The 26288-nt window shown below is 36.1% G+C and overlaps 1 protein-coding gene across 5 annotated transcripts in view; it reads left to right on the top strand.

The window, feature by feature from the left end:
- The first annotated feature begins 3924 nt into the window (after positions 1 to 3924).
- Frmpd2 (FERM and PDZ domain containing 2) overlaps positions 3925 to 26288 on the top strand; it is a 136814-nt gene continuing 114450 nt past the window's right edge. For all 5 annotated transcript variants that reach the window (XM_048807521.1, XM_048807522.1, XM_048807523.1 and 2 more), the window contains exon 1: positions 3925 to 4056. In XM_048807521.1, coding sequence (XP_048663478.1) covers positions 4032 to 4056 — 25 coding nt within the window. In that variant the 5' untranslated portion in view covers positions 3925 to 4031. The remainder of the gene's footprint in view (positions 4057 to 26288) is intronic.

A 26288-nucleotide genomic window follows, 5' to 3' on the forward strand; every position in this document is an offset into this window, starting at 1 on the left:
TGTTCCAAACCATCCCAGCACTAGCAGCTCAGACACACGTCTCCTTTACCATTGTTCTTTGCATAGAGTTGTACCTGGCATAGAGTTGACTTTGATAAATGTTTGAGTAAATGATGGTATGGATAATACTGAAATTACAGTAATGACAATGAGTAGCTCATTGAATGTGTAAAATATGCAGTGGATTGCCATGAATTTGTTAATTTAATTCTCACAATTATTCTCTTTTAACAGATTAAATAAGTCACTCAAGTTCCCATAGCCAGTAAGCAGTGGGATAATAAGTGAGTGAGTAATTGAACAATGGGGATCTACTTCATTATTGTCATACTTGTTTGGTCCAGGACTCAGCTGATGTAATGGAAAAGTCAGACAGACTGGTGACCCCAGTGGGAGCCAAGAGAGACAGATGGGTGGGCTATTAAAGGCATGGGCAGGAGTGGTAGTGAGGGACTGAGACTGTGGCAGTAAGGAAAGTGGGGAAGGCAACAAGTTCTCACCCAATGACCCGATAAGAGGAGCTGAGTCAGTTCTGAGTGAGTGTGAGGCAAAGCCCTTATAGGCCACTTATGCTCTCAAAGAGTTCCCATTTCAGTGGCAGATAAGCTCTGGAAGAATTGACCCTTTACCCAAATTTAGTGCTTTGTTTTTCAGTTGAGTGCTTGAGTTGTTATTTATCTCTTCCTAGCATCTTGCCAGCATTGGACTATATTGCTCTGAGAAAAAAGGCCACAGGAGCTTGGTATCTCCCAATTTGTTCACAAGTGGCCTTGACTCATGTCTATTTCTGCTTGCTCTCCATCCTGTGGGTCCTTTATTGCACCTCCTCTGACAGCAGACCTGGCTCCAGTGGGTCTCCAATTCCAGTCTCAACTCAACTCCTGCTTCCTTCCTCTCTGGGCCCTGGATTTGACTCACTGTACCTGAAAGGAGAGTCAAAGGAGCAACTATGGTAGGTGGAAGGTGTTTGCACCCACAGCATCTAGGCACCTGTAGGTAGTGCTGTTCAGGCCTCTGCCTCCTCATGATCTCCAGGGCTGGTTCACAGGACCTTGCCATCGAAATCTTAGTTACTAAAGCATGTACTTTCCTTTCAGTTAACCATCACTCAAATTTTATCTAAAGAAATAGCAGCGACACTAGGAAATGTCATTCATCCCAAATCACACACCTTTGTTAGCTGTCCACGTGCTTGACAGGTTAGCTCCAAGTTCAAATCACAACCCTGCAATTGCTAAGGGAAGCAGAAGAGACCAGACTCTGCCCCTCCTATTGCTGTTGGTCTACCAGTTTCAGTTGGCTTCATCTCCCACTTCAGCCCCTGTCCTCACTATCTTTTCTGGTTACCTGTTGATCCACATCAATCTATGCCTGCCCTGCCCAGCCACAGATTTGAAACCTAAGTGTCTGGTTTGCTCAGACATAATACTTTAAACATCCCTGCCTTCCTCCTTTATCACACAAAATGTATTACAGGCACTGAGCCAGCAGTTAGCATTTTCCCCCATCTTATCCTGGTCATCCTCTTGCCTTACTGGCCTCCCTCACTCTGGCCTTCTTGGTTCTCTGACCCTCTGTCAGGTTCCAGTCCCTCAGGCCCAACTGTTGCTCACCGACTCTATGCCCCTTCTTAAATTGATCACCATCATTTATACTCACTCCAAATTGGCTCTGTTTTTAACTCTGAGTCCCAACATATTCATCAGCGGCTGCCTTTGAGTGCAACTTCCTTGGCAATGTTGAGGTCATGGGACAAGGGACTGTCAGATTCCTCCTACTGGGCCCAGCATTTCTATGTCATTTCATCTGCTTTCTTCCCCTCCCTCCCATCTCATAAAAAGGACCACCTTCGCCTTTGAAATGTTAGCAGACCAAACTGTACAAGGAGATTACTGCTTTGTACTAATATTTCTAACAGAAAAGGTGGAGGTGGTGGTGATTTTAAGCAGATCAACATTTACTTGGGTGGCAGGTGACTTAGACTTAGCAACTATAGAGAGCTGAGAGTCAACTGAGAGCCTGTTATATTACTAGAGAAATTCACTTTCTCCCTCTGGGACTCAATTTCTTCATTTTTTTGCATGGTTGACCTGAACAAATTGCTAAATAAAAATCACCTGGGCACTTGCTACAAATGGATCTGCTCCAGAAATTCAGGTTCACCGGGTCCAGGGAAATGCTTGGGAATCTGAATTTTATAAAGTTACAGGGTGAATCTGACGAGTGAACAAATTTCAGAGAAATAATACTAAGTAGTCTTAAATATTATAAAATGTTTTGATGCATAGTATAGAATAGCAGTAAAGGTGGCATTAAGCAGGAAAAATATACATTTTACAAAATATTACATAATTTTTAAAGCAATATAATAAAAAGTTATAAGGGGGGAGGGAAAACCCAAAATAATTTCTCTCTCCTAAAAGCAATCACTCTTGAGTTTCTTGTGATTTTTTTTCTAAATAAAGAATATACAAATACTTGGTTTTTAATTATGTATTTGTAATAAAGGGAATCATATTGGGCTATGATACACCTTTCATCTTTGAAAGCATTTTCTCGGTGATTGTTGAATGTCAGCACACATAGATCTATTTCCCTTCTTTGAACAGCTCTGTAGTTGGTTTATCACTGTGTGTGTGAACCACAATTTCTTTATGTAATCACTATTGATGGATCCTGTTACTTATTTGCTATTTCAAAAATGTACTGCAATGTTTTTATGCATCTGCTACAAAGTAAAAATACATATATATATATATATATATATATATATATATATATATATATTGCAATGAGCATCATCCTTTAAATGTTTGGTGAACTTTTGCAAGAATTGAGTTACTTCCTAGCAGTTGGGCTTGCAAAGTATGTGTGTATTTTGAAGTTTAATGAATATTACCAGTGATTATTACCAGTGAATACTACCCAGGATTACTAATCCTTGTAGAAAGATAGTACTAATCAATATTGTTACTATCTGCATATGAGAATGTGCTCATTGATCATCCCCTCACCAGCAAATTTTTAAATTTTATTTATTGGGAAAGCAAAACCTCATATTTTTCCTTTTTAAAAAATACTTCTTTATCCATTCATCTGTTGAAGGACACATAGATTGGTTCCATAGTTTAGCTATTGTGAATTGAGCTGTTATAAACATTGGCTGCATCACTACAACGTGTACAATCAGAAAAATGAGAAATTCCACCCCATCTATGTACGATATATCAAAGTGCATAAATGTGTTTTACTGTCATGTATAAGTAATTAAAACAAATTAAAAAATTTAAAAAATTCTCAGTTTTAGCACTGTGTATTATTTAAAAGCTTCAAAATATCTGCTCTTTTGCCACTACTTATACAGGAGTTGTGATCTCTTTCTTGCTGTTCCCCTCTTCTGAAGGTTCTTTCTGAACCTGAGTATCAGAGAGTATGAAGATCCTTTCCCTCTTTCTCCATCCACATTCCTCCTGCCTTCCCTTGAGCAGCTCCAAGTATTCTGTTTATGATGAGCTTGCATGAGTCTCTGTTCTCTTGGGTTCAGGTCCAAAGTCGGTGCTGTAAAAGGGTATGGAGGACTGGTGTGTTGATGAAACTGAGTTTGGTTCTGAGGCTGTCTCCTGCACCTTGCAGGAATCTTTTTTTTATTGAACCAGGAGATAAAGTGACATCAGTGTAAAAGCCCAGCTGAGCTGCCCTCCCATGGCCTTCGGTGGCACCTAATCCGATTGAGCTCTTACCGGCTAGCTCACGGGTCAATGGCTTTGAGGACACAGGCTGCTGGGGTGGGGGGGGGTGTCTGTCTGCTAACAGGCCAGAGAATAGGGCCCAGGAGAGCAACAGCAGCAGAAAAGGGAAGGGACCTTGTTGACTCACTCTCTGGGCAGCTGAGTGCTTAGTGACAAACAGTAAACAAAGGCGGCAGTAACACGACTGTGGTCTCTCAGCAGACGGACTGGCAAGAGATCCTTGCTCATTGTTGGAAAGTTGTTCCATGGTGAAGGCCTAGACTGGGCCACAGAGACTTCTGGATGCAGCCTTTGACAAAGGACACAGGTACTTCTTGGCATTGTTCTCTTTTCTCTTATAAATCTGGGTCAAGAAAAGGGCAAATCCCTGTCTGGGTCTGGGAGAGGGGAATTAGGATAACGTAGCTGGGTTAGGCCATGCATTAGTGACTGCGGTATTATTTGGGGTATTACTTGTTCCAGGTCACTAGTAGAGTCTGATACAAGATGGACTCAGAAGAGAAAAAGGGACTAAAGGGTCAGACTAATCCTTGTTTGAATCACTGCTTGGGTTTTCAGTATCTGTGCAAATTCAAATGATGTTGTAACTTTCCTGAGACTCAGTTTCCTCATCTGTGAAATGGTGACAACAATGATCACATTTTACATGAGGTGACATATATAAAGCACTTAGCACATGCTAGGGGCATAAAAGCAGACCAATAAATAATGACTGTCCCTATTTTTCAGAAGTGAGCATTTTGATTATTTATGCTAAAGAGTACCAGCTTATTCTATTTGACTTCCAAGAAACAATTTAAAAGGGGGGAAAAGTCAAGGATTCACCCGATTTTGGTTACCTAGCAACTCTTCTACCTCCAGATTCCAATTGGTAGCAGCTATTGCCTGTCTGTAAACAGTTTTTCCAAACAAGCCAAAGGAACCCAGGATAGTATTACCTCAAATATGCAAATGAATCACCTGTTGGTTAAAATGCAGATTCTGATTTAGGATGCCTGGGGAGGCCCTGAGTCTGCATTTTTAGCAAGCACCCAGGTGATGCTACTGTGGCTGCTCTGAGGAACCATACTTGGAGTTGCAGCACTGGTGCGAATAGCTCTAAACACTGCCACCTGCAGCGCTCATTGGTAGAGTATGTCTATTCTGAAGCCCTAGCTTATTAGGTTTGTACCTACCCCAACTTCTGCCCTCACCATAAGCTCAGTATTAATAGCATGAATAGTTAGCATTTATTGAGAAACTACTATGTGCTAGACACAATGACTGAAGAGGATAAATAACTTGCCCAAGGTAAGTCAGGGTCAGTCCCACTCTGATCTCAGAGCTTATCCTCTCAGCCACCATACTTTGCTATTCTCATTAACTTTCTGAGTTTTATCAGTCTTAAAGTGCTTGGTCTGAGTTTTTAGCTGCTTTTTTCCCGGAGGTCTCCTCCCAAGACTGTGTGACTAACTCCTTGTCCTGATACTTGGTTCATTTTGCTGTTGGTCGCTGGCAGTTCTACTGTGAATTATCTCTCCCATCTTTTTTCTCTATTGGCCATAGATGTCTTTATTCTTATGTGTCTTCAATTAAAATGGTTATAAAGGTTCAATATCATTGGAAAGAATGTAGATGGTGAAGAAATGTGAGTGGGTGGTGAAGGAAAGAAGGAAGGATGTGGGCAGGAAGGTGGAAAGTCCCAGCTCCTGGTGAGTTGGTGCCAGTCAAGTGGTAAAATTTCAAGACTGAGTTGTCAGAACTAACTTCCACAGATTAATGTGGTGTAAAACTGTGTCTGCTAGGTACAAAATGTGTTGAGCATTTTAAAAAGTTCCATCTAAAAATTTCATGTATTTCTTGTTTCAGCATCATTTCTGTGTGAAGCTTATACATAGAGTAGACATTGCACCTCAATGATTTACCCAGTCATTCAACTGATGGGGATAATGCAAAGGATCCAGCTTGAGTGCCTTTGAACATCCTATGGAAAGAACAAAAGGGAAGTAGTGTGTGGCACACCCAAAGCGAGGGAAAAGGCTGCAGAGGCAAGGGCACGTGGTTGGAACTCGGTCTGGAGGGATGGGCCAGAGATCCCCTCATCCTAGTTCAGGAACATGGATCTGGACTGGTGCTGCAGAGAACAGAAAGCTACTGAGAGTTTGTACATGGAGGAGAAACAAGGTCATTTTTTTTGGTTTTGTTTTAGGAAGAGAATTATACAGGATGGAGAATTGATGGGGCAGCAGCAAGACTGAGTTGTAAAACACCACGAAGGAGGGTCTCTAGTGGTTATTCAGGGGAAGGATGCTGATGGATTTGACTAGGGAAGTGGCATGGTAGGAGGTGTTAGAGAAAAATGGGTAGATATTAAGGAAAGTTTGGAGGTGGATGGGGAGTTGAAGGACAGGAAGGAGACAAGAATGATGCCTGAGGGTTTGGCTTCAGTGACTGGAGAGCTGGCTTTTATTCTGTTTGTACTGCTATAACAGAATAACTTGAGATTGGATAATTTATAAAATGTAGGAATTTGTTTTTTATAATTCTGGAGGCTGGGAATTCTAAGTCAAGGCGTCAATGAGTTGGTTGTCTGGTGATGTTACAGCTCTTCTTCCAAAGTGGCACCTTGAATACTGTGTCTTTTGAGGGGACAAATGTGTCTTCACATAGCAGAAGGTGGAAGGGGGAAGGGACAAATTCCCTCCATCAGGCTCTTTTATAGGCATCTAGTCCCATTCATGATGGCCAAGTTGTCATTGACTCAACCACTTCCCAAAGGCCACACCTCCTAGTGCTGCGGCATTGGGAATTCAGTTTCAACATGAATTTCAGAGGGGACAAAAACATTCAAACCAAAGCGGTGGAAGGAAAGTGAGTTTACTCTTGAGCATCCAATGGGGCTGTCTAAGAGGCAGCTGGAGACATAAGAGAGAGGTGTGAGCTTGGCACACAGCTGTAGAGGTGATGGGTTGACAGCTGGTAACTTCAGAGAATGTGGAGTGATTCATAAGAGACTCCTAGGCAGAAAGAACCCTGAGGACACTGACATTTGGCAATTCATTTATTCACTGACAAATAATGCCATGGAAAATATCTTTCAGTGTATCCCTTTGTCAAAACATTCTTAACATATATTTTTTTAGAGGAAGAACCTGATGAGAGGAATGGACGTTCCTTGAATCCTGGTATTGGATGCTCCTTGGATTCTGGCATTGCAAATTGCTCTATAAGTTGGGCATCCCAACTTGGCCACACATGTCACGTCTTTGAGAGAAACAGCCTCATGGCAATCGGAGGAGCACTGAGTGCTCATCGTCAAAGCCAGCTCGATGGATGAAAATAGTGCCTTGTGATCATTTCCATATGCATCTCTTACATTTCCTGTGGGGGTGGACAGTTTCCATATTCTTTAATAACGAATCACAATTTCTTTTATGAATTCTCCTTAATCTCATTTTCTCACTTATCAACTGGTGTTGGGATCCATACAGCTTCCCCCATTTCAATATTTCTTGACTATTTTAGACAGAAATAGTCTCTTTCAGCTTGACCTTCATCCTTTATCTCAGCTGGCTGTATTAACTGTATTGCATTTTGTCGATAAGACTGTGGGAAATAGCTTCCTAACTTAGTGGTTGAGGAGGGATGTCTGGTAAATGAAGCCCAGGAGAGGAGTGTGACACCAGAATTCTTTTCCTAAAGCCACGGAGAGTGGAATGCTGAGCCACTTCTCTCACCCTCAGCCGTTTTCTCATTTCCTCACTTGTAAGGTCTTTGTGTATTTCCCTTTTCAATTCCAGCTTTTGCTTCATGTATTTTTCAATTCTCTTGTATGAAGCACATATGCTTGGAGTTGGTGTCATCTTCATGGAATGGCCCTTTTATCATTATAAAAAGTCCTTCTATCTTTGATAATTCTTTTTGCTTTGAAGTTTAATTTTTTATATTAATATAAGCATTCTTGCTTTGTTTTGTTAATGTTTCTATATCATTTTATCATTTTATTTTTAACTTATCCATATCATTATATGTGAAGGGTTTCTTTATGATAATGTACATTTGAAAAAAATATGCTCCTCCATTCTCTGTCCTTAGTGTATTTAGATCATTTAAATTTAATATGGTAATTTTTGTGTTGGAGTTTAAATCTTCTGTTTTATCCCCTTCTTAGCAATTGACAGAAAATCAGCAAGGGTATAGAAGAACTAGCTCTATAGCAGTATCGTACAACAGTATCAACAGTAACATACAATAGGATCTATTGTTGAAATTTATAGAACATCATACCTAATATCAGAACACATAATTTTTTCAAGCACCCATGAACCATAAAACAAAGTAGACCATATCCTGAGACATAAAACAAACCTGAACAAATTTAAGAGTTGAAAAAAACTATAGAAATGAAAGAGCAAAATAAAACCAAAGCAACTAGAAGGAAAGAAATAATAAAGATAAGAACAGAAATTTAAAAAAAAATAAAGTGAGGTCTTTGGATTAGTTAAATGTGATACACACAGTTAAGGTGATTCTTCACTAACCATTATTTCTAACCATCTTCTCTGGATGGATAAATTTGGGTGGATGAAACTGCTTTGCCTTATAGGGGGAGATACACACACATATTTTATACACACACACACACACACACACATATTTTGGTGGTTCTTGGGTACTGGGGATTGAGCTACTCAGGGACACTCAACCACTGAGCCACATTCCCAGCCCTATTTTGAATTTTATTTAGAGATAGGGTCTCACTGAGTTGCTTAGCACCTGCTGTTGCTAAGGCTGGCTTTGAACCTGCAATTCTCCTGTCTCAGCCTCCTGAGCTTCTAGGATTACAGGCATGTGCTATCACATCTGGCAAGAGGTATGTATTTAAGCAAAGCTTTTTTCCCTTGGGATCTGTGACAGAATGAGACAAAGGAAAACCCACTAAATGCTCTGCTCTGCCTCTCAACCAGAGATATATTCCTCAGCTGTTGTTGCAGAATGAGAGGGGAGTACATTCTCTGTGGAAGGGTACCCACCACGCCTGTTTGGCTCCTGGACCCTGCGGGCATCTGGCTTTCCATATCCACTTGTCCTGTTGCTGGCCATCCTTATACCAGGCACCACATGCAACATCTATGCACAACAACTCTTCTGTATATGCATCTTCCTGTAGCATTTAGAGATGTTCCCTAGGAGATGTAGAATTGGCATCGCTGGGTCCCGGAGAATGCACGTTCTCAATTTTAATAGATTAAAAACTCGAAACTAATTTAACTCCATGATGGGGATTTTAAGAGGCCCTGATCTGCAGTACTCACCTTGCTAACATTAATTATTTGAAAATTTACAGAACATGTGACCTTTGAGACTGACTTTTTTTTCACTTGGCATAATGTCCTTGAGATCCATCCAATTTGTCCATATATTAATCATAGTTTTTTTTTTATTGCCAAGTAGCATTTCATGATATGGATTTACTAAAATTTGTATAACCATTCACCAGATGAAGGACATTTTGGTTGTTAACAGATTTTGGCTATTACAAATAATGCTGTTATTATGAATATAATATGAAAACTAATATACAGATTTTCAAAATTTGTCCATACTGTAGCATATATCAGAACTGTGTTCCTTCATAGTTGAACAATATTCCATTGTATGGACACACCACATTTTGTCTGTCTATTCATCAGGTGATGGACTTTGGAAGTTTCTTTTTGTTTATGAATAGTTCTTTGTGAACATTTATATATTCACATATGAACATCTAAACTAGAAATGTCTACTCAAGTAGAAATAAACATACAAAAATTTTAAAATTGTGTTTTTATTGTTGAATTGTAAGAGTGATTCATATATTCTAGATACTAGATACTTATCAGATTTATGATCTGCAAATTTTTTTGGGTCATTCTGTGGATTGCATTTTCAATTTCTTCAGAGTAACCTTTGATGTTCCAAATATCTTTTGCTATCTGTTGAGATTGGGTCATTTCTATTGTTCTGTCTTCACTCCCACTGCTTCTTCTGTCTTCTCCATTCTGCTGTTGAGCCTACCCATTAAATTTTTAGTTTCGGTCATTGTATTTTTCAATTCTAAAATTTCCATTTGAGTTTTCATATTTCCTTGCTGAGACTTTCCATTTCTTTGCTGAGACTTTCTAGTTTTTCATTGTGTTTATAATTGCTCACTAAAAGTCTAGTTAGATAGCTGTGTCATCTTGGTGTTGGCATCTCTTCTTTTTTTTTTAAATTCAAGTTGAGAATTTCCTGGTTTTTGATATGATGAGTAATACCTAACAAATATCATTGTGTTATATTATGAAACTCTGGACCTTTTAAAAATCTTCCTTTCTGCCAGATATCCTCTATACTGCATTGACAGGAGAAGGAAGTCTCTGCCTAGATATTTGCAGGGGAAGGGGGAAGTTCAGGTTCTCCTCTCAGTGTCTGTTGACACTTGAAGGGCACCTTGTTACTGCTGCTCAAGGGAGGTGTTCTGCCTCTCCACTAGTCTAGTTCTGATCCCACTCTTAGGGGTACTTCATCACTGCTCCTCATGTGGCATTTCAGGGAGTGACTTGTTACCTACATGGGTGAAAGTCCTGACTCTTTACTAGAACTCCCCTGATATTACCCCATTGGGTGGACCAAGAAGCACCTTGATAACCAGATGGAGGTAGAAGTCCAGGCTCCAGTGTGGGTCTCTATTGGCATGAGAGTGGGAAATTCACAACTAGGTGACCTTTGATGACCATTTCTTGAAAAGGCTATCTCAATTTAATTGCCTTTCCTCTTTTGTTAAAGGTTAGCTAACTTTATTTTTTATTGATCTATTTTGGGGTTTCCTATTGTTTTCCTTTGATCTATTTGTCTGCTCTTTTCACTAATAACACACTTTTTTTTAAGAGAGAGAAAGAGAGAGAGAGAGAGAGAGAGAGAGAGAGAGAGAGAGAATTTTAGTATTTATTTTTTTAGTTTTTGGCAGACACAACATCTTTGTTTGTATGGGGTGCTGAGGATCGAACCTGGGCCACACGCATGCCAGGCGAGCAAACTACCGCTTGAGCCACATCCCCAGCCCGATCAATGTACTTTAAAGTAATTCCTGAAGTTGTATAGTGTCAGTCCTTCAACCTGTTTTTTTTTTTTTGTACTGGGGATTGAACTCAGGGGTATTTGACCACTGAGCCACATCCACATCCCCAGGTCTATTTTGTATTTTATTTAGAGACAGGGTCTCACTGAGTTGCTTAGCACCCCGCTTTTGCTGAGGTTGGCTTTGAACTCATGATTCTCCTGCCTCAACCCCTCAGCCCCTGGGATTACAAGTGTGCTCCACCATGCCTGGCTCAACCTGGTTTTCTTCTTCAGTATTGTATTGTCTGTTCTTTTGTTTGGTTTTATTTTTTAATAAGCTTCAGAATCAATTGTTGATATCTGCAAGATAAATGTTTGGGACTTTGAGATTAAGTCTATGGATCAGCATTGAATCTATAGATCAAGTTGGAAAAAATGACATCTTAACAATAGTGGGTCTTTTTAGTTATGAACATGGGATAAATAACACTCCCTTATTTAGATTTTTCCAAGTTTTCTTTCATCAGAATTTTGCAGCTTTAAGGATCTTGTACATATTTTGTTAGATTTATTCCTACATACAGCATAATCTTGGGGTATTAGTATAACAGTTGATGTCATGTTTATAATTTCAAATCCCAGTTATCATTGCAGATATTAATTATAATGAAAACAATTGACTTTTAATGTTAACTGTGTGTCCTACAATGTTTCTATAATATCTTGTTAAGGCCAGGAAGTTATTTGCTTATTGTGGGGGGGATTTTCTAGATAGACATTCATGTCATCTCTGAATAGAAATAATTTTATTTCTTCCTTTGCAATCTATATACCTTTTGTTTCCTTTTCTTTTCTTATTACATTAGATAGGACTTCCTGTGCAGTTTAAATAGGAGTGCTAAAAGGGAACATCTTTGCCTTCTTCCTGATCTTAGAATGATTGTATCTAATTTCTCACGATTAGGTGAGATGTTGGCTACAGATATTTTTAATAGATGTTTTTAAAAATCAAGTTGAGAAAATTCTTCTCTATTCCTGATTAGTTGAGAGGGTTTTTTTTTAAAAAATCATGAGTGGGTGTTGAATTTTGCCAAATGTCTTTTCTATATTAATAGATATGATCATATAATTGATCATATCACTTTAGCCTGTGGAAGTGGTGGGTTGTATTAATAACTATTTTGAATGTTGAACTAGCCTTTCATACCTGGAGTCAATTTCAGTTGGTCATTACAAATGAAAGAATATGTTTGAACATTGTTGCACTCAATTTGCTAATAGTTTATAAAGGATTTTCACCTCCTAATTCATGAAAGATATGTATCCGTGGTTTACTTTGGTGTAATATATTTATCTGGCTTGGATATTAGAATAATTTTGCCTCATAGATTGGGTTAAGAAGGACCTCTTTGTTTTTACTTTCTAGAAGAGAGTGTAGAGAATTGATATTATATTTCTTTCTTAAATGTTTGATAGACTGCATCAGGAAAATCCCCTGGGCCATTTATTTTGTTTTATAAAACCATTAATTATTGATTTAATCTATCTAACAGATATAGGCCTAATTACATTATCTATTTCTTTGTGTGGGTTTTGGTAGATTGCGTTTTTCAAGGAATTGGCCCATTTCATCTAAATTTATTATTAAGTTTATGGGAATACAACTGTTCATCATAATTCTTTATTAACCCTTTAATGTTTATAGGATCAGAAGTGATGGCTCTTCATTTGTAATTTAGTTATTTTGTTTTCTCTTGGTTATTTTGGCTATGTGTTTATCAATTTTATTAATGTTTTTCAAGAACCAGCTTTTGGTTTTATTGATTTTCTCTAGATCTCTCCTGTTTTCAATTTTAATGACATTTGCTTTAATTTTTTAATATATATTTTTTATTTTATTCAGGTTTATATTGATCTCTTTTTTGTAGTGCCCTAATGTGGAAGTTATATTTCTGATTTAGATTTTTCTTACTTCCTAATACATACATTCAGCAAGTTTCTGCTTAATTACTGCTTCCATTGCATCTCACATATTTTCATCAAGTTTAAAATATATTTTATTTTGAAAATTTTTTTGACCTGTATGTTGTCTAGAAATGTGTTTAATTTCCAAATATTGGAGTATTTTCCAGCTATCTTTCTCTTATTGATTTATAGTTAAATTTACTGAAAATATGTTTCATATTATTTTTTGTACTTTTAAATTTTTTAAACTGTGTTTTATGTCCCAGAATGTAGTATATATCTCATGAATGTTCCATATAAACCAGAGAAGAAGATGTATTCTACTGAATAAATGGGTCTACAAATATTAGTTAGATCAAGTTGAATGATGATGTTTATACTTTAACTATGCCTTTACTGATTTTCTGCCTGATGAATCTGTTAATTACTGATAGAGGAATGTTGAAGTCTCCAACTGTAATAGTGGATCATTTATTACTTCTTACAGCCTGTCAAGTTTTTTCTCATGTATTTTGATGCACTGTTGTTAATTGCAATCACTCTAAAGATTGTTTTGCCTCATTGGAGTATTGAACTCTATCATTACAATTACGTAGAGAGTAATGACCCTCTTTATTCCTGATAATTTTCCTTATCCTGATGTCAGCTTTGCCTGAAATTGATTACTCCAACTTTCTTTTTATTTGAGCTAGCATTGTATATTTTTCTCTATCACTTTATTTTAAAATTTATTTATTTTCATTCCATCCCTTTACTTTTAATCTGTTTGTGTTCTTATATTTGAAGTGGTTTTATTAAATTCAATAGTTATGTTTTAATCCACTCGGCCCCTTTCTGACTTCTGATGGGTATAGTTAGACAATTTACATTATAAAGTCATAATTTATATAGTTAGAGTAATACTCACCATATTTATAACTGTTTTCTATTTGTTGCATTTATTTCTTTTAAAAAAATCTTCTATTTTATGCCTTATCTAGTAGTAATTGAGCATTATATATGGTGTCTTTTTCTTTCTTATTTCAGCATATCAGTTATATTCCTTTTAAAAATATTTCTAGTGGTCACCGTAGAGTTGCAGTATATGTTTACAATTAAAAATTTATACCTAGTACAGGATGATCTCAATTTCTCCCTCTCATTCTTTGTAACTGACAGGCATTCATTTCACTTATTAATAAGATATAATCACCCAATCAACTGTTGATATTATCATTTTAACAAATAGTTATCTTTTAGATTAATTAATAATAAAGAAAATAAAGTTTTAAGATCTAAGTTCCAGGCCTATATAATTTTTATTCTCTCTGAAGGAATTTAAAATTATTTCTTATAAAGCATGGCTACTGGTGACCAATTTTATTAGTTTTATTTTTTTCAATAAAGGTTTTAATTCTTCTAACTTGTGAGAGAAATCTCCCCCTTTTAGTAGTTATTTTTAGTTGTGTATAACATTGGGATTCATTTTGACATAATTATAAAGGCATTGGGTATAATTTGCTGTAATTCAGTTCCAGGATCTCCCTTTTTCCTCCCACCCCATTCCGTTCCCCGTACTCTATTGATCTTTCCATTATTTACTTTTAGTTTAGTTATTTTTTTTTTTAGTTATACATGATGGCTAGATTCACTGTGGTTTATTCATATAGGTACATAAGAAAGTTACGTTACATTCATTCCAGTGTTCTATCACATTTCTTCTCCCTTTCCCTCAACCACTTCTTCTAATTCACCGATCTTTCTTCTATTTTGATGAAATCCCTCCTCCCTCTACCCTCTCTCTCCCTCTCTCAAACCTCCCCTCCCTTATTTTGGACTAGCATCTGTGTATCAGAGAAAACATACTACCTTTGATTTTCAGGGTCTGGCTTATTTCACTTAGTATGATGTTCTCCATTTCCACCCATTTACCATCAAATGCTATAATTTCATTCTTTATGGCTAAGTAACACTCCATTGCATGTATGTATATGTGTATTTGTATGTGTGTGTATATATATATATATATATATATATATATATATATATATATATATATATATATATCACAGTTTCTTAATCCATTCATTTATTGATGGGCACCTGGGTTGGTTCTATAACTTAGCTATTGTGAATTATGCTGCTATAAACATTGATGCAACTGTATCCTTGTAGTACATTGATTTTAGAGGAGTAGGATAGCTGGATCATATGGTGTTTCCATTCCTAGATTTTAATTTTTTTTTTTAGTTGTCAATGTACCTTTATTTTATTTATATGTGGTGCTAAGAATCGAGCCCAGGGCCTCACACATGCTAGGCAAGCACTTTGCCACTGAGCTACAACCCCAGCCCCATTCCTAGTTTTTTAAGAAATCTCCATGCTGCTTTCCAGAGTGGTTGCAGTCCTATTAACAATGTATGAATGAACCTTTGTCCCCATATGCTGGCTAATACTTCTTATTATTGTATACTTCATGATTGCCATTCTGACTGGAATGAAATGAAATCTCAATGTTGTTTTGATTTTTATTTTCTTAATTGCTAGAGATGTTGAGCATTTTTTCATATATTTGTTGGCCATTTGTCTTTCTTTCTTTCTTTCTTTCTTTCTTTCTTTTGTTATTGTTGTTGTTGTTGCAGAAACCAAGTTTTATGTGCTGAGTTTATTTCTATGGGTAATATTAATTAATAGTGATGCTTAAGTGAAGTTCACAAATATAAACTCTTTATAACATATAATTTGCAATAAAAATTCTTGCTTTGTATATTTAACATTATCCAATTAATATGTGGGTGTTTTTTTGTTTTGTTTTGTTTTCTTTTCTTTTCTTGCCTCTGCCCAGCAATGAGCAAATATAATGGTTATTCTGGTAGGTTTGGTTTTCTATTTCTCCTGGTCCTCAATTTTATTAGGCTAGGTATACTTTATTATTCATGCAAAACTCTTCCCCTCTATTATTTTTTGTTTGTATATTTAAACATTTTTTATTTTTAATTAATTTTTTTATTTATTCTAGGTAGATATATATGACAGCAGAATGCATTTTGATTCATTGTACACAATTGCAGCACAACTTTTCATTTCTCTGGTTGTACATGATGTAGCGTCGCACCATATCTGCAGTCATACATGTAACTAAGGTAATAATGCTCATATCACTCCACCATCTTTCCTGCCCCCATGCACCTTCCTCCCCTCCCTCCACTTTGCCCAAAGTTCCTCCATTTTTTTCATCCCCCTAGCCCCCACTATGGATCAGCATCCACTTATCAGAGAGAACATTCTGTGGCCTTTGATTTTTGGGGATTGGCTTATTTCACTTAGCATTATATTCTCCAACTCCATCCATTTACTAGAAAATACCATGATTTTATTCTCTTTTAATGTTGAGTAATATTCCATTGTGTATATATACCACAGTTTCTTTATCCATTCATCTATTAAGGGTTTCTAGATTGATTCCACAGTTTAGCTATTGTGAATTGAGCTGCTATAAACATTGATGTGGCTGCATTATTATAGTATGCTGATTTTAAGTCCTTTGGGTATAGACCAAGGAATGGGATAGCTGGATCCAATGGTGGTTCCATTCCCAGTTTTGCAAGGAATCTCCATACTGCTTTCCATAGTGGTTGCACCAATTAGCAGTCTTACCAGCAATGTATGATTGTGTCTTTTCCCCCAACATCCTCACCAACATCCTCAATCAAGAATTGTATTCTTGATTACTGCCATTCTGACTGGTGTGAGATGAAATCTTAGAGTAGTTTTGATTGGCATTTCTCTAATTACTAGAGATGTTGAACATTTTTTTCATATATTTATTGATCAATTGTATATCTTCTTCTAAGAAGTGTCTGTTTGTCTCCTTAGCCCATTCATTGATTTTTTTTTTTTGGTGTTAAGCTTTTTGAGTTCTTTTATATATCCTGGAGATTAGTGCTCTATCTGACATGTATGTGGCAAAAATTTGCTCCCAAAATGTAGGCTCTCTATTCACCCTATTGATTGTTTCTTTTGCTGAGAAGAAGCTTTTTAACTTTAATCCATCCCATTTATTGATTCTTGATTTTATTTCTTATGCTTTAGGAGTCTTGTTAAGGAAGTCAGGGCCTAATCCTATGTGGTGAAGATTTGGGCCTTTTTCCTCTATTAGGCGCAGGGTCTCTGGTCTAATTCCTAGGTCCTTGATCCACTTTGCATTGAGTTTTGTGCATGGTGAGAGAGAGGGGTTTAGTTTCATTTTGCTGCATATGGCTTTCCGGTTTTCCCAGCACCATTTGTTGAAGAGGCTATCTTTACTCCAGTGTATGTTTTGGTGCCTTTGTCTAGTATGAGATAGCTATATTTATATGAGTTTGCCTCTGTGTCTTCTATTCTGTACCATTGGTCTACATGTCTATTTTGGTGCTCGTATCATACTGTTTTTGTTAGTATAGTTTTGTAGTATAATTTAAGGTCTGGTATTGTGATGCTTTCTGCTTCCCTTTTCTTGCTAAGAATTGCTTTGGATATTTTGGATCTCTTATTTTTCCAAATGAATTTCATGATTGCTTTTTCTATTTTTATAAGGGATGACAATGGGATTTTAATTAGAATCACATTGAATCTATATAGCGCTTTGAGTAGTATGGCCATTTTGACAATATTAATCTTGCCTATCCAAGAGCATAGGAGGTTTTTATATCTTCTAAGGTCTTCTCCAAGACCATGGGGGACTTTTACATCTTCTAAGGTCTTCTTCAATTTTTTTCTTTAGTGTTCTGTAGTTTTTATTGTAGAGGTCTTTTACCTCTTTTGTTAGACTGATTCCCAAGTATTGTATTTTTTTGAGGCTATTGTGAACAAGATAGTTTTCCTAATTTATCTTTTAGAGGATTTATCACTGATGTAAAGAATTGCATTTGATTTATGAGTGTTGATTTTGTATCCTGCTACTCTGCTGAATTCATTTATTAATTCTAGAAGTTTTCTGGTGGAGTTTTTTAGATCCTCTTAGAATCATGGCATCAGCAAATAATGAGAGTTTGAGTTCTTGTTTTCCTATTCATATCCATTTAATTTCTTTCATCTGTTTAATTGCTCTGGCTAGAGTTTCAAGGACCACGTAGAATAGAAGTGGTGAAAGAGGGCATTCCTGTTTTGTTCCAGTTTTTAGAGAGAATGCTTCTAATTTTTCTCCATTTAGAATGATGTTGGCCTTGAGTTTAACATAGATAGCTTTTACAATGTTGAGGTATGTTTCTACTATCCCTAGTTTTCCTGGTGTTTTGAACATGAAGTGGTGCTGTATTTTACCAAATGCTTTCTCTGCATTAATTGATATAATCATATGATTCTTATCTTTAAGTTTTTTGATTTGATGAATTACATTTATTGATTTCTGTGTGTTGAACCAACCTTGCATCCCTGGGATGAACCTCACTTGACCATGGTGCACTATTTTTTAAATGAGTTTTTGTATTCAATTTGCCAGATTTTATTGAGATTTTTTTGCAGCTATGTTCATTAGGGTAATTAGTCTGAAATTTTCTTTTCTTGATATGTCTCTGCCTGGTTTTGGTATCAGGATGATATTAGCTTTATAGAATGAGTTTGGAAGGGTTCCCTCCTTTTCCATTTCATGGAATAATTTGAGAAATATTAGTATTAATTCTTCTTTGTAGGTCTTGTACAACTCAGCTGCGAATCCGTCTGATCCTGGGCTTTTCTTGGTTGGTAGGCTTTTGATGCTATCTTCTATTTCCTTGCTTGAAATTGATCTGTTTAAATTGTGCATGTCATCTTGACTCAGTTTGAATTGATCATATGCCTCTAGAAATTTGTCAGTGTCTTTGAGGTATTCTATTTTACTGGAGTATAAATTTTCAAAATAGTTTCTAATTGTCTTCTGTATTTCAATAGTGTCTGTCTGATATTTCCTTTTTCATCAGGAATTTAAGCAATTTGAGTTTTTTTCTCTTCTACTTTTTGTTAGGGTGGCTATGGGTTTGTCAATTTTGTTTATTTTTTCAAAGAAAACCAGCTTTTTGTTTTGTAAATTTTTTGAATTTTTTTGTTTCAATTTCATTGATTTCTGCCCTGATTTTAATTATTCCCTGTATTCTATTACTTTGGTATTGGCTTGTTCTTCTTTTTCTAGGGCTTTGAGATATTAATGTCAGGTCCTTTATTTGTTGATGTTTCATTCTTTTAATGAATGAACTTAATGCAATGGACTTTCCTCTTAGTACTCCTTCATAGTGTCCTATAGGTTTTGATAAGTTGTATCAGAGTTCTCATTTACCTCTTAAAAGCATTTTATCTCCTCCCTGATGTCTTTTATTTTCCATGCATCATTCAATAGAGTATTGTTTAGTGTCCAGATGTTGAATTAGTTTTTAGTTTTTATTTTATCATTGATTTCTAATTTCATTCCATTATGGTCAGATAGAATGCAAGGTAGTATCTCTAATCTTTTGTATTTGCTAACACTTGCTTTGTGGCATAACATATGGTCTATTTTGGAGAAGGATCTATATGCTGCTGAGAAGAATGTGTATTCTCTCGTTGATGGATGGAATATTATATATACATATATATCTGTTAAGCCTAAATTATTGATTGTTTTATTGAGTTCTATAGTTTCTTTGCTTAGTTTTTGTTTGGAAGATCTATCAAGCGGTGAGAGCGGTGTATTAAAGTCATTCAGTATTATTGTGTTGTGGTCTCTTTGATTTTTTTTTTTTTTTTTTGGTGTTGTGCATCTCTCTTTTTTTTTTTTTTCAATTCTACACATATATTCTAGTCCAGACCAAGTTACATTATGGAAGCATGAAAATTTTCCATTGGTACATGAGCATGAATACCAATTTTCAGATCCCAAACTTCTTTTTTTTTTTTTTTCTGTTTCCTATCTCTTTAATTTTTTTTTTAAATTTTTTGTTGTTGGCTGTTCAAAACATTACATAGTTCTTGATATATCATATTTCACACTTTGATTCAAGTGGGTTATGAGCTCCCATTTTTACCCCATATACAGATTGCAGAATTACATCAGTTACACATCCATTGATTTACATATTGCCATACTAGTGTCTGTTGTGTTCTGCTGCCTTTCCTATCCTCTACTATCCCCCCTCCCCTCCCCTCCCCTCCCCTCTTCTCTCTCTGCCCCCTCTACTGACATTCTCTTTGATTCTTGTAGTTGAGAAGAATTTGATATACATAGATGCTTCATTGTTTGGGGCATAGATATTTATGATTGTTATGTCTTGTTGATGTATGAGTCCCTTAGGCAGCGTGAAACATCCTTCTTTATCCCTTTTCACTAGCTTTGATTTGAAGTCGACTTTATCTGATAAGAGGAAGGAAACCCCTGTTTATTTATGCAGTCCATGTGAGTGGTACTTTTTTCCCACCCTTTCACTTTCAGTCTGTGGATGTCTTTTTCCTGTGAGATGAGTCTTTTGAAGGCAACATATTATTGGGTCTTTTTTAAAAAAAATCCAATCTGTCAGTCTATTTCTTTTAATTGATGAATTTAGGCCATTCACATTCAGGGTTATTATTAAATTACGATTTGTATTCCCAGACATTTTGGTTTATTTTTGGTTTTTAACTTGACTTGGTTTCTCCTTTGATTTACCTTTCCTTTAGTGTAGCTCCTCCCTTTGTTGATTTTCATTGTTTTTTTTTTTTTTTCATTTCCTCATCCTGGAATATTTTGCTGAGGATGTTCTGTAGTGCAGGCTTTCTCACTGTAAATTCTTTTAACTTTTGTTTATCATGAAAGGTTCTTATTTTGTCATTAAATCTGAAGCTTAATTTTGCTGGATATAAGATTCTTGGTTGGCATCCATTTTATTTCAGAGCTTGGTATATGTTGGTCCAGGATCTCCTGGCTTTGACAGTCTGGATTGAAAAATCTGTTGAGGTACAAATTGGTCTCCCACTATATGTAATCTGATTCCTCTCTCTTGCAACCTTTAAGATTCTGTCCTTATTCTGTATGCTAGGCATTTTCATTATAATGTGCCATGGTGTAGATCTATTGTAATTTTGTACATTTGGTGTCCTGTAATCCTCTTGTGTTTGATTTTCCAATTCACTCTTCATATTTGGGAAATTTTCCGATATTATTTAATTAAAGAGATTGTGCATTCCTTTGATTTGAATCTCTGTGCCTTCCTCTATCCCAATAAATCTTATATTTGGTCTTTTAATGCTATCCCATAATTCTTGGATGTTCTGTTCATGGTTTCTTACTATCTTCCCTGTGAGGTCAACTTTATTTTCAAGATTATATATTTTGTCTTCATTTTCTGATGTTCTGTCTTCCAAGTGATCTAGGTTGTTGGTATGCTTTCTATTGCATTTTTATTTGGTTTATTATTTCTTTCATTTCAAGGATTTCTGATTGTTTTTTTTTTTAAATCTCTATCTTTTTCTTGAAGTAATCTTTTGCTACCTGTATTTACTCCCTTATCTTTTTGTTGGTGTGATCAACGGTTGCCTATTTTTGCTCCCTTACCTTTTTGTTGGAGTGACTTTTTTTCCCTGTATTTTGCTCTCTTATGTAATTCTTTAATTCATGGATCATTTAAATTATGCTCATTCTGAACTCCTTCTCTGACATTTCATCAACTGTGCTGTCAATGGATTCTATTATATCTTAGTTTGTTTGGGGCACTTTCTTCCCTTGATTTTTCATATTGTCTATGTGTCTTCCTTTCTTGCAGTGCAGATCTGAGGTATTACAGTTTCTACCCTATAATCTTGTAGTGTCTCTGCAGATTACTTGTATCACACCCTGGTGTTGGGCTTCCAGTCTCTGGCCAGTGTACTAAGATGGATGCTACTGCAACTAAAAGTGGTGGCAACAATAGTGGAGGTAACTCAAGATAGCAGTGGGGATGTTCCAAGATGAAGCCTTACAATGGCTTTGGGCTGCCTATTTGGAGATGCAGCTGTCTTCAGTTCCTCTCTGTTGTCCCAAGGTGTAGATAACTACTTGGGGAGGGCTATGATGATGGCTGCAGTGACTGACCCAAGATGGATGGGGGCTAGGCCTGGGCTCTTGCACGGGTCTGCTGGGCAGTCCTGGGCCAGGGCCTGGGCTCCAGGGTGGGTCTGTTGGTTGGTGGGGGCAGTCCTGGGCCTGACCTGGGCCTGGGCTCCCAGGTCTGTAGGGAAGTCCTGGGCCTGGGTCAATGGGGGAGGTCCTAGGCCTGGGCCTGGGTTCCCACAAGTGTCATCAGGGCTGGTCCTGGGCCTGATCTGGGCCTGGGCTCCTGCATGGGTCATGTATTTCTTCTTTTGAGAAGTGTCTATTTGGTTCCTTTTTCCATTTATTAATTGGGTTGTTTTGGTGTTAAGGTTTTGAATTCTTTACATATTCTGGATATGAATGCCTTATCTGAGAAGCAGGTGACAAAGTTCTCTAATCCTGTAGGCTCTCTCTTTACATTCTCAATGGTTTCCCTTGCTGTGCAGAATTTTTAAAAAAAATTTGATGTCATTTTACTTATTTATTTTTTGATTTTATTTCTTATGCTTTAGGAGTCTTGTTAAGGAAGTTTGTTCTTATGCCAACATGATGAAGTGTTGGGCCTACATTTTATTCTATCAGTTTCACAGTTTCAGTTCTAATTCCTATGTCTTTGGTCCACTTTAAGTTGACTTTTGTGAAGGGTGAGAGAGAGGAGTCAAGTTTCATTCTTCTGCATATGGATTTCCAGTTTTCTTAGCACCATTTGTTGAAAAATCTATATTTTCTTAAATGTATGTTTTTGGTGACTTGTCTAGTATAAGATAAATTGTATTTATGTGGGCTTGTCTCTGTGTCTTCTATTCTATTCCATTGGTTTCATGTCTGTTTTGGTGCTAGTACCATGTTGTTTTTGTTACTATAACTCTGTAGTATAATTTGAGGTCTGGTATACTTCTAACAGTGCACTTTTTGCTCAGGATTGCTTTGGTTATTCAAGGTGTCTTATTTTTTTTTCCAAGTGAATTTCACAACTGTTTTTTCTATTTCTATGATGAACAACATTGGAATTTTGATGGGAACTGAATTGAATCTGTATATTGCTTTTGGTAGCCAATTTGATAATATTAATTCTGCCTATCCAAGAACATGGGAGATCTTTCCATCTTCTAAAGTGTTCTTCAATTTTTTTCTACAGTGTTCTAGAGTTTTCATTGAGGAGGTCCTTCATATCATTCATTACATTAATTTCCAATTATTTTTTGTTTTAGAAGATTCATTATGGGATAATTATAGTTATTTTGATTTGTGTATTGATCTTGCATCCTGCTACTTTACTAAATTTGTGTCACAGCTCTAGAAGTCTTCAGGAAGAGTTTTTTTTTTTTTTTTTTTGATCTTGTATAGGATCATTATATATATATATATATATATATAGGATCATGTCATCAGCATATAGAGATAATTTGAGCTCTTCTTTTTCTATTTGTGTTTCTCTAATTTCCTTCTCTTCCGGATTGTTCTGGCTAGAGCTTCTAGGACTATGTTGAATAGGAATGGTAAGAATGGATATCCTTGTCTTGTTCCTGTTTTTAGAGGACATGGTGTGAAAGGTATTTTTGCTGGACACAGAATTCTTGACTGGTAAGTTTTTATTCCAAAACTTAGACATTTCACTCCATTGTTCTCCTGATTAAACAGTATTTGAAACAAATCCTAGTGTTATTCTTATCCTTTTCCCCTTATAGGTAAGTTGTCTTTTTTCTCTGACTTTTTCCATGATTTTTTCTTTGTTTTTGGCTTCCAATACTTTGAATATGATATGCCTAGGTGTTGGGTTTTTGAAATTTATTCCAATTGGTGTTTTCTGAGCTTCTTTGATTTGTACTTGGTGTCTGTTATCAATTTCAGAAAATCTCCAGATATTATTGCTTCAATATTTCTCTTCTCCTCTTTTTCTTCTCTTTCTGGAATTCCCATTACACATATGTTATACTTTTGTAATTGTACTGCAGTTCTTGGATATTGTGCTCCACATTTTTATTCTTTTTTCTCTTTGAAATTTAATTTAAGAAGTTTCTATTGATACAGTTTCAAGATCATTGATTCTTTCCTCAGATGTGTCAAGGACACTGGTGAACCCATTAAAGGCATTCTTCATTTCCCTTATAATATTGATTTTTAATATTTCTTTTTGGTTTTATTTTTTAGAATTTCCATATTGCTACTTCTATTACTCATCTATTCTTCCATATTTTCAATTAAAGCCTTTAGCATATTAATCATTGTTATTTTAAACTCCCAGTATGATAATTGGAAGATTTCTGTCATTTCTGAGTCTGGTTCTGTCACTTCAGACTGTGTTTTTTCTCATGACTTGTATATTTTTCATTAAAAATTGAACATGGTGTATTTGGTAATAGGAACTGAGATAAATAGTGTGAGCATTTATGTTTGTCTGGAAAGCAGTTATGCTGTGTTTACTGTTTGCTATAGTTGTAGGTTTGATAGTTAATTTTATGTGTTAACTGGACTGGACTGTGAAGTATCCAGATTAAATATTATTTGTGGGTATGTCTGTGAAGGTGTTTCCAAATGAAGTTAAACATTTGAATCATGAAACTCAGAAAAATAGATGGCTTTTCCCAATGTGGGTAGGCAGCATTCAATCATTTGAGATCCTAAATAGAACAAAAAGCAGAGAAAGAAGAAATTCTTTCCCCTTTTTTTCCTGCCAAACTACTTGAGCTGGAACATCTCATCTTATTCTGCCCTTAAATTAGTATTTACATTATTGGCTCTCTTGATCCACAGACCTCTGGACTTGAACTGAATTATGCCATTAGGCTTCCTGACTTCTAACTTATAGATGGCAGATTATGGTCACTTCTCAGCCTCCTTACTTGCATGAACCAATTCCTCATAAAAAAAATCTTTGTCTCTGTATTTCTATTTCACACACACACACACACACACACACACACACCCCTCCTATTCTGTTTCTCTGATGAATATAGTAGGTGTCTGAGGCTTTAATTTTTTTTCTCTTGTCTTATGATATAGATATTATTATGATTTAGATATTGTTATTCTCCAAAAGCTCATGTGTGAGACAATTCGAGAAAGCTTAGCAGTGAAATGAATGGGTCGTGAGAGCCTTAACCTAATGAGTGCATTAATTCTTGAATAGGGATTGACTGGGTGGTGACTATAAGCAGGTAGGGCGTGGCTGGAGGAGATGGGTCTTTGGGGGCATGCCTTTGGGTTATGCATTTGGTGAGCTGAGCTTAGTTTCTCTTTCTGTTCTTGGTGTGATGTCTTGATCCACTTTCCTCTACCACACACTTCTTTCCTGATGTTCTTCTGCCTCACCTCAGACCTGGAGGAATGGAGTAGGCTCTCTGTGGACTAAGACCCCTGAAACTGTGAGCCCCCCAATAAACTTGCCCTCACTAAAATTATTCTTCTTAGGCCTTTTTGTCACAGCTATGAAAAAGTGACTAAAACACTCATGTTTTTCTCACCTCCATTGTCTTTTGGTTTCCCTAGAAACTCTCTCTTAAATAGAGTCTGAGCCTTGCTGTTCTCTCAAGAATCCCCTGACAGATGTATCAGGAATTAGTTGAAAGTTAATTAAATATCATATGAAATGGTTCTTTTTATATATAAATCACTAAATTAATTGAACATAATATTTTAAAATTAAATTTAAAGGCTCAAGACAAAGCTGTTTTTAAAATCCATGATTTTAACAAATCAAATACTAATTTCAACATGTGAATTTTACTTAGTCTTGATAGCTCCCAGCTGCATCCTGCCCTCTTTTAGAAACCTAAATGGTACCTACTAGCCATGTGACTCTTGTATCTTAAGCCAGCTAAATTCTCAGTTTCCTTATTTGGTTGAGGGAACCATTTTTGCTTTGCTTATCTTGAAGGGTTTTTGTGGGAATTGTGTTTAGCTCTGTAAGCTGTAAAGGACTACTTTCCCTCAAACCTTTACCATAAAGTATAATTGGTGAGAATTTGACCAATCTGCATGGAGGACAGGCTACCTTATAACTAGTCCTGAAACCTTAAAAAAAAACAAAAACAAAAACAAAAAACAAAAACAAATGCTGAAATTGTGCTTCCCAAGGCCAGGCAGAACTATGGAAAGCAGGTGGAACAGAAACAACATTAGTGACATTGAGTTATGTTTTTGACATTTTACTTCATATTTTTCCCCAGAAAATATTAAGAACAGAGTCTGTTCAGAATTTTAGACTTTTCCCATTTCCCAAAACAAATTGTTCCTTTCATTAGAAAAGATCAGATCCCAGGCTCAAAGCTTCTGGGAGACAATATTATCTGGCAAGAATTCAATAATTTTAAAAAAATCATTGTAATTAACTTCTATTTATGTCTTATGATGCTAATTTTTCATTTACTAAGTGATATATAGTTTCCTTTAAAATGTATTCAAATGAAAAAAAAAACTATCTTAGTAGTAGAAGTGAAAGGGAAAGGTAGTAAACGTTCAGAAAAAGGTATATATAAGACTGAAGAAAAACTACTCCTTAAACT

Source organism: Marmota marmota, unplaced genomic scaffold (assembly GCF_001458135.2).
Source record: "Marmota marmota marmota unplaced genomic scaffold, marMar, whole genome shotgun sequence".
In the NCBI taxonomy this organism is placed as follows: domain Eukaryota; kingdom Metazoa; phylum Chordata; class Mammalia; order Rodentia; family Sciuridae; genus Marmota; species Marmota marmota.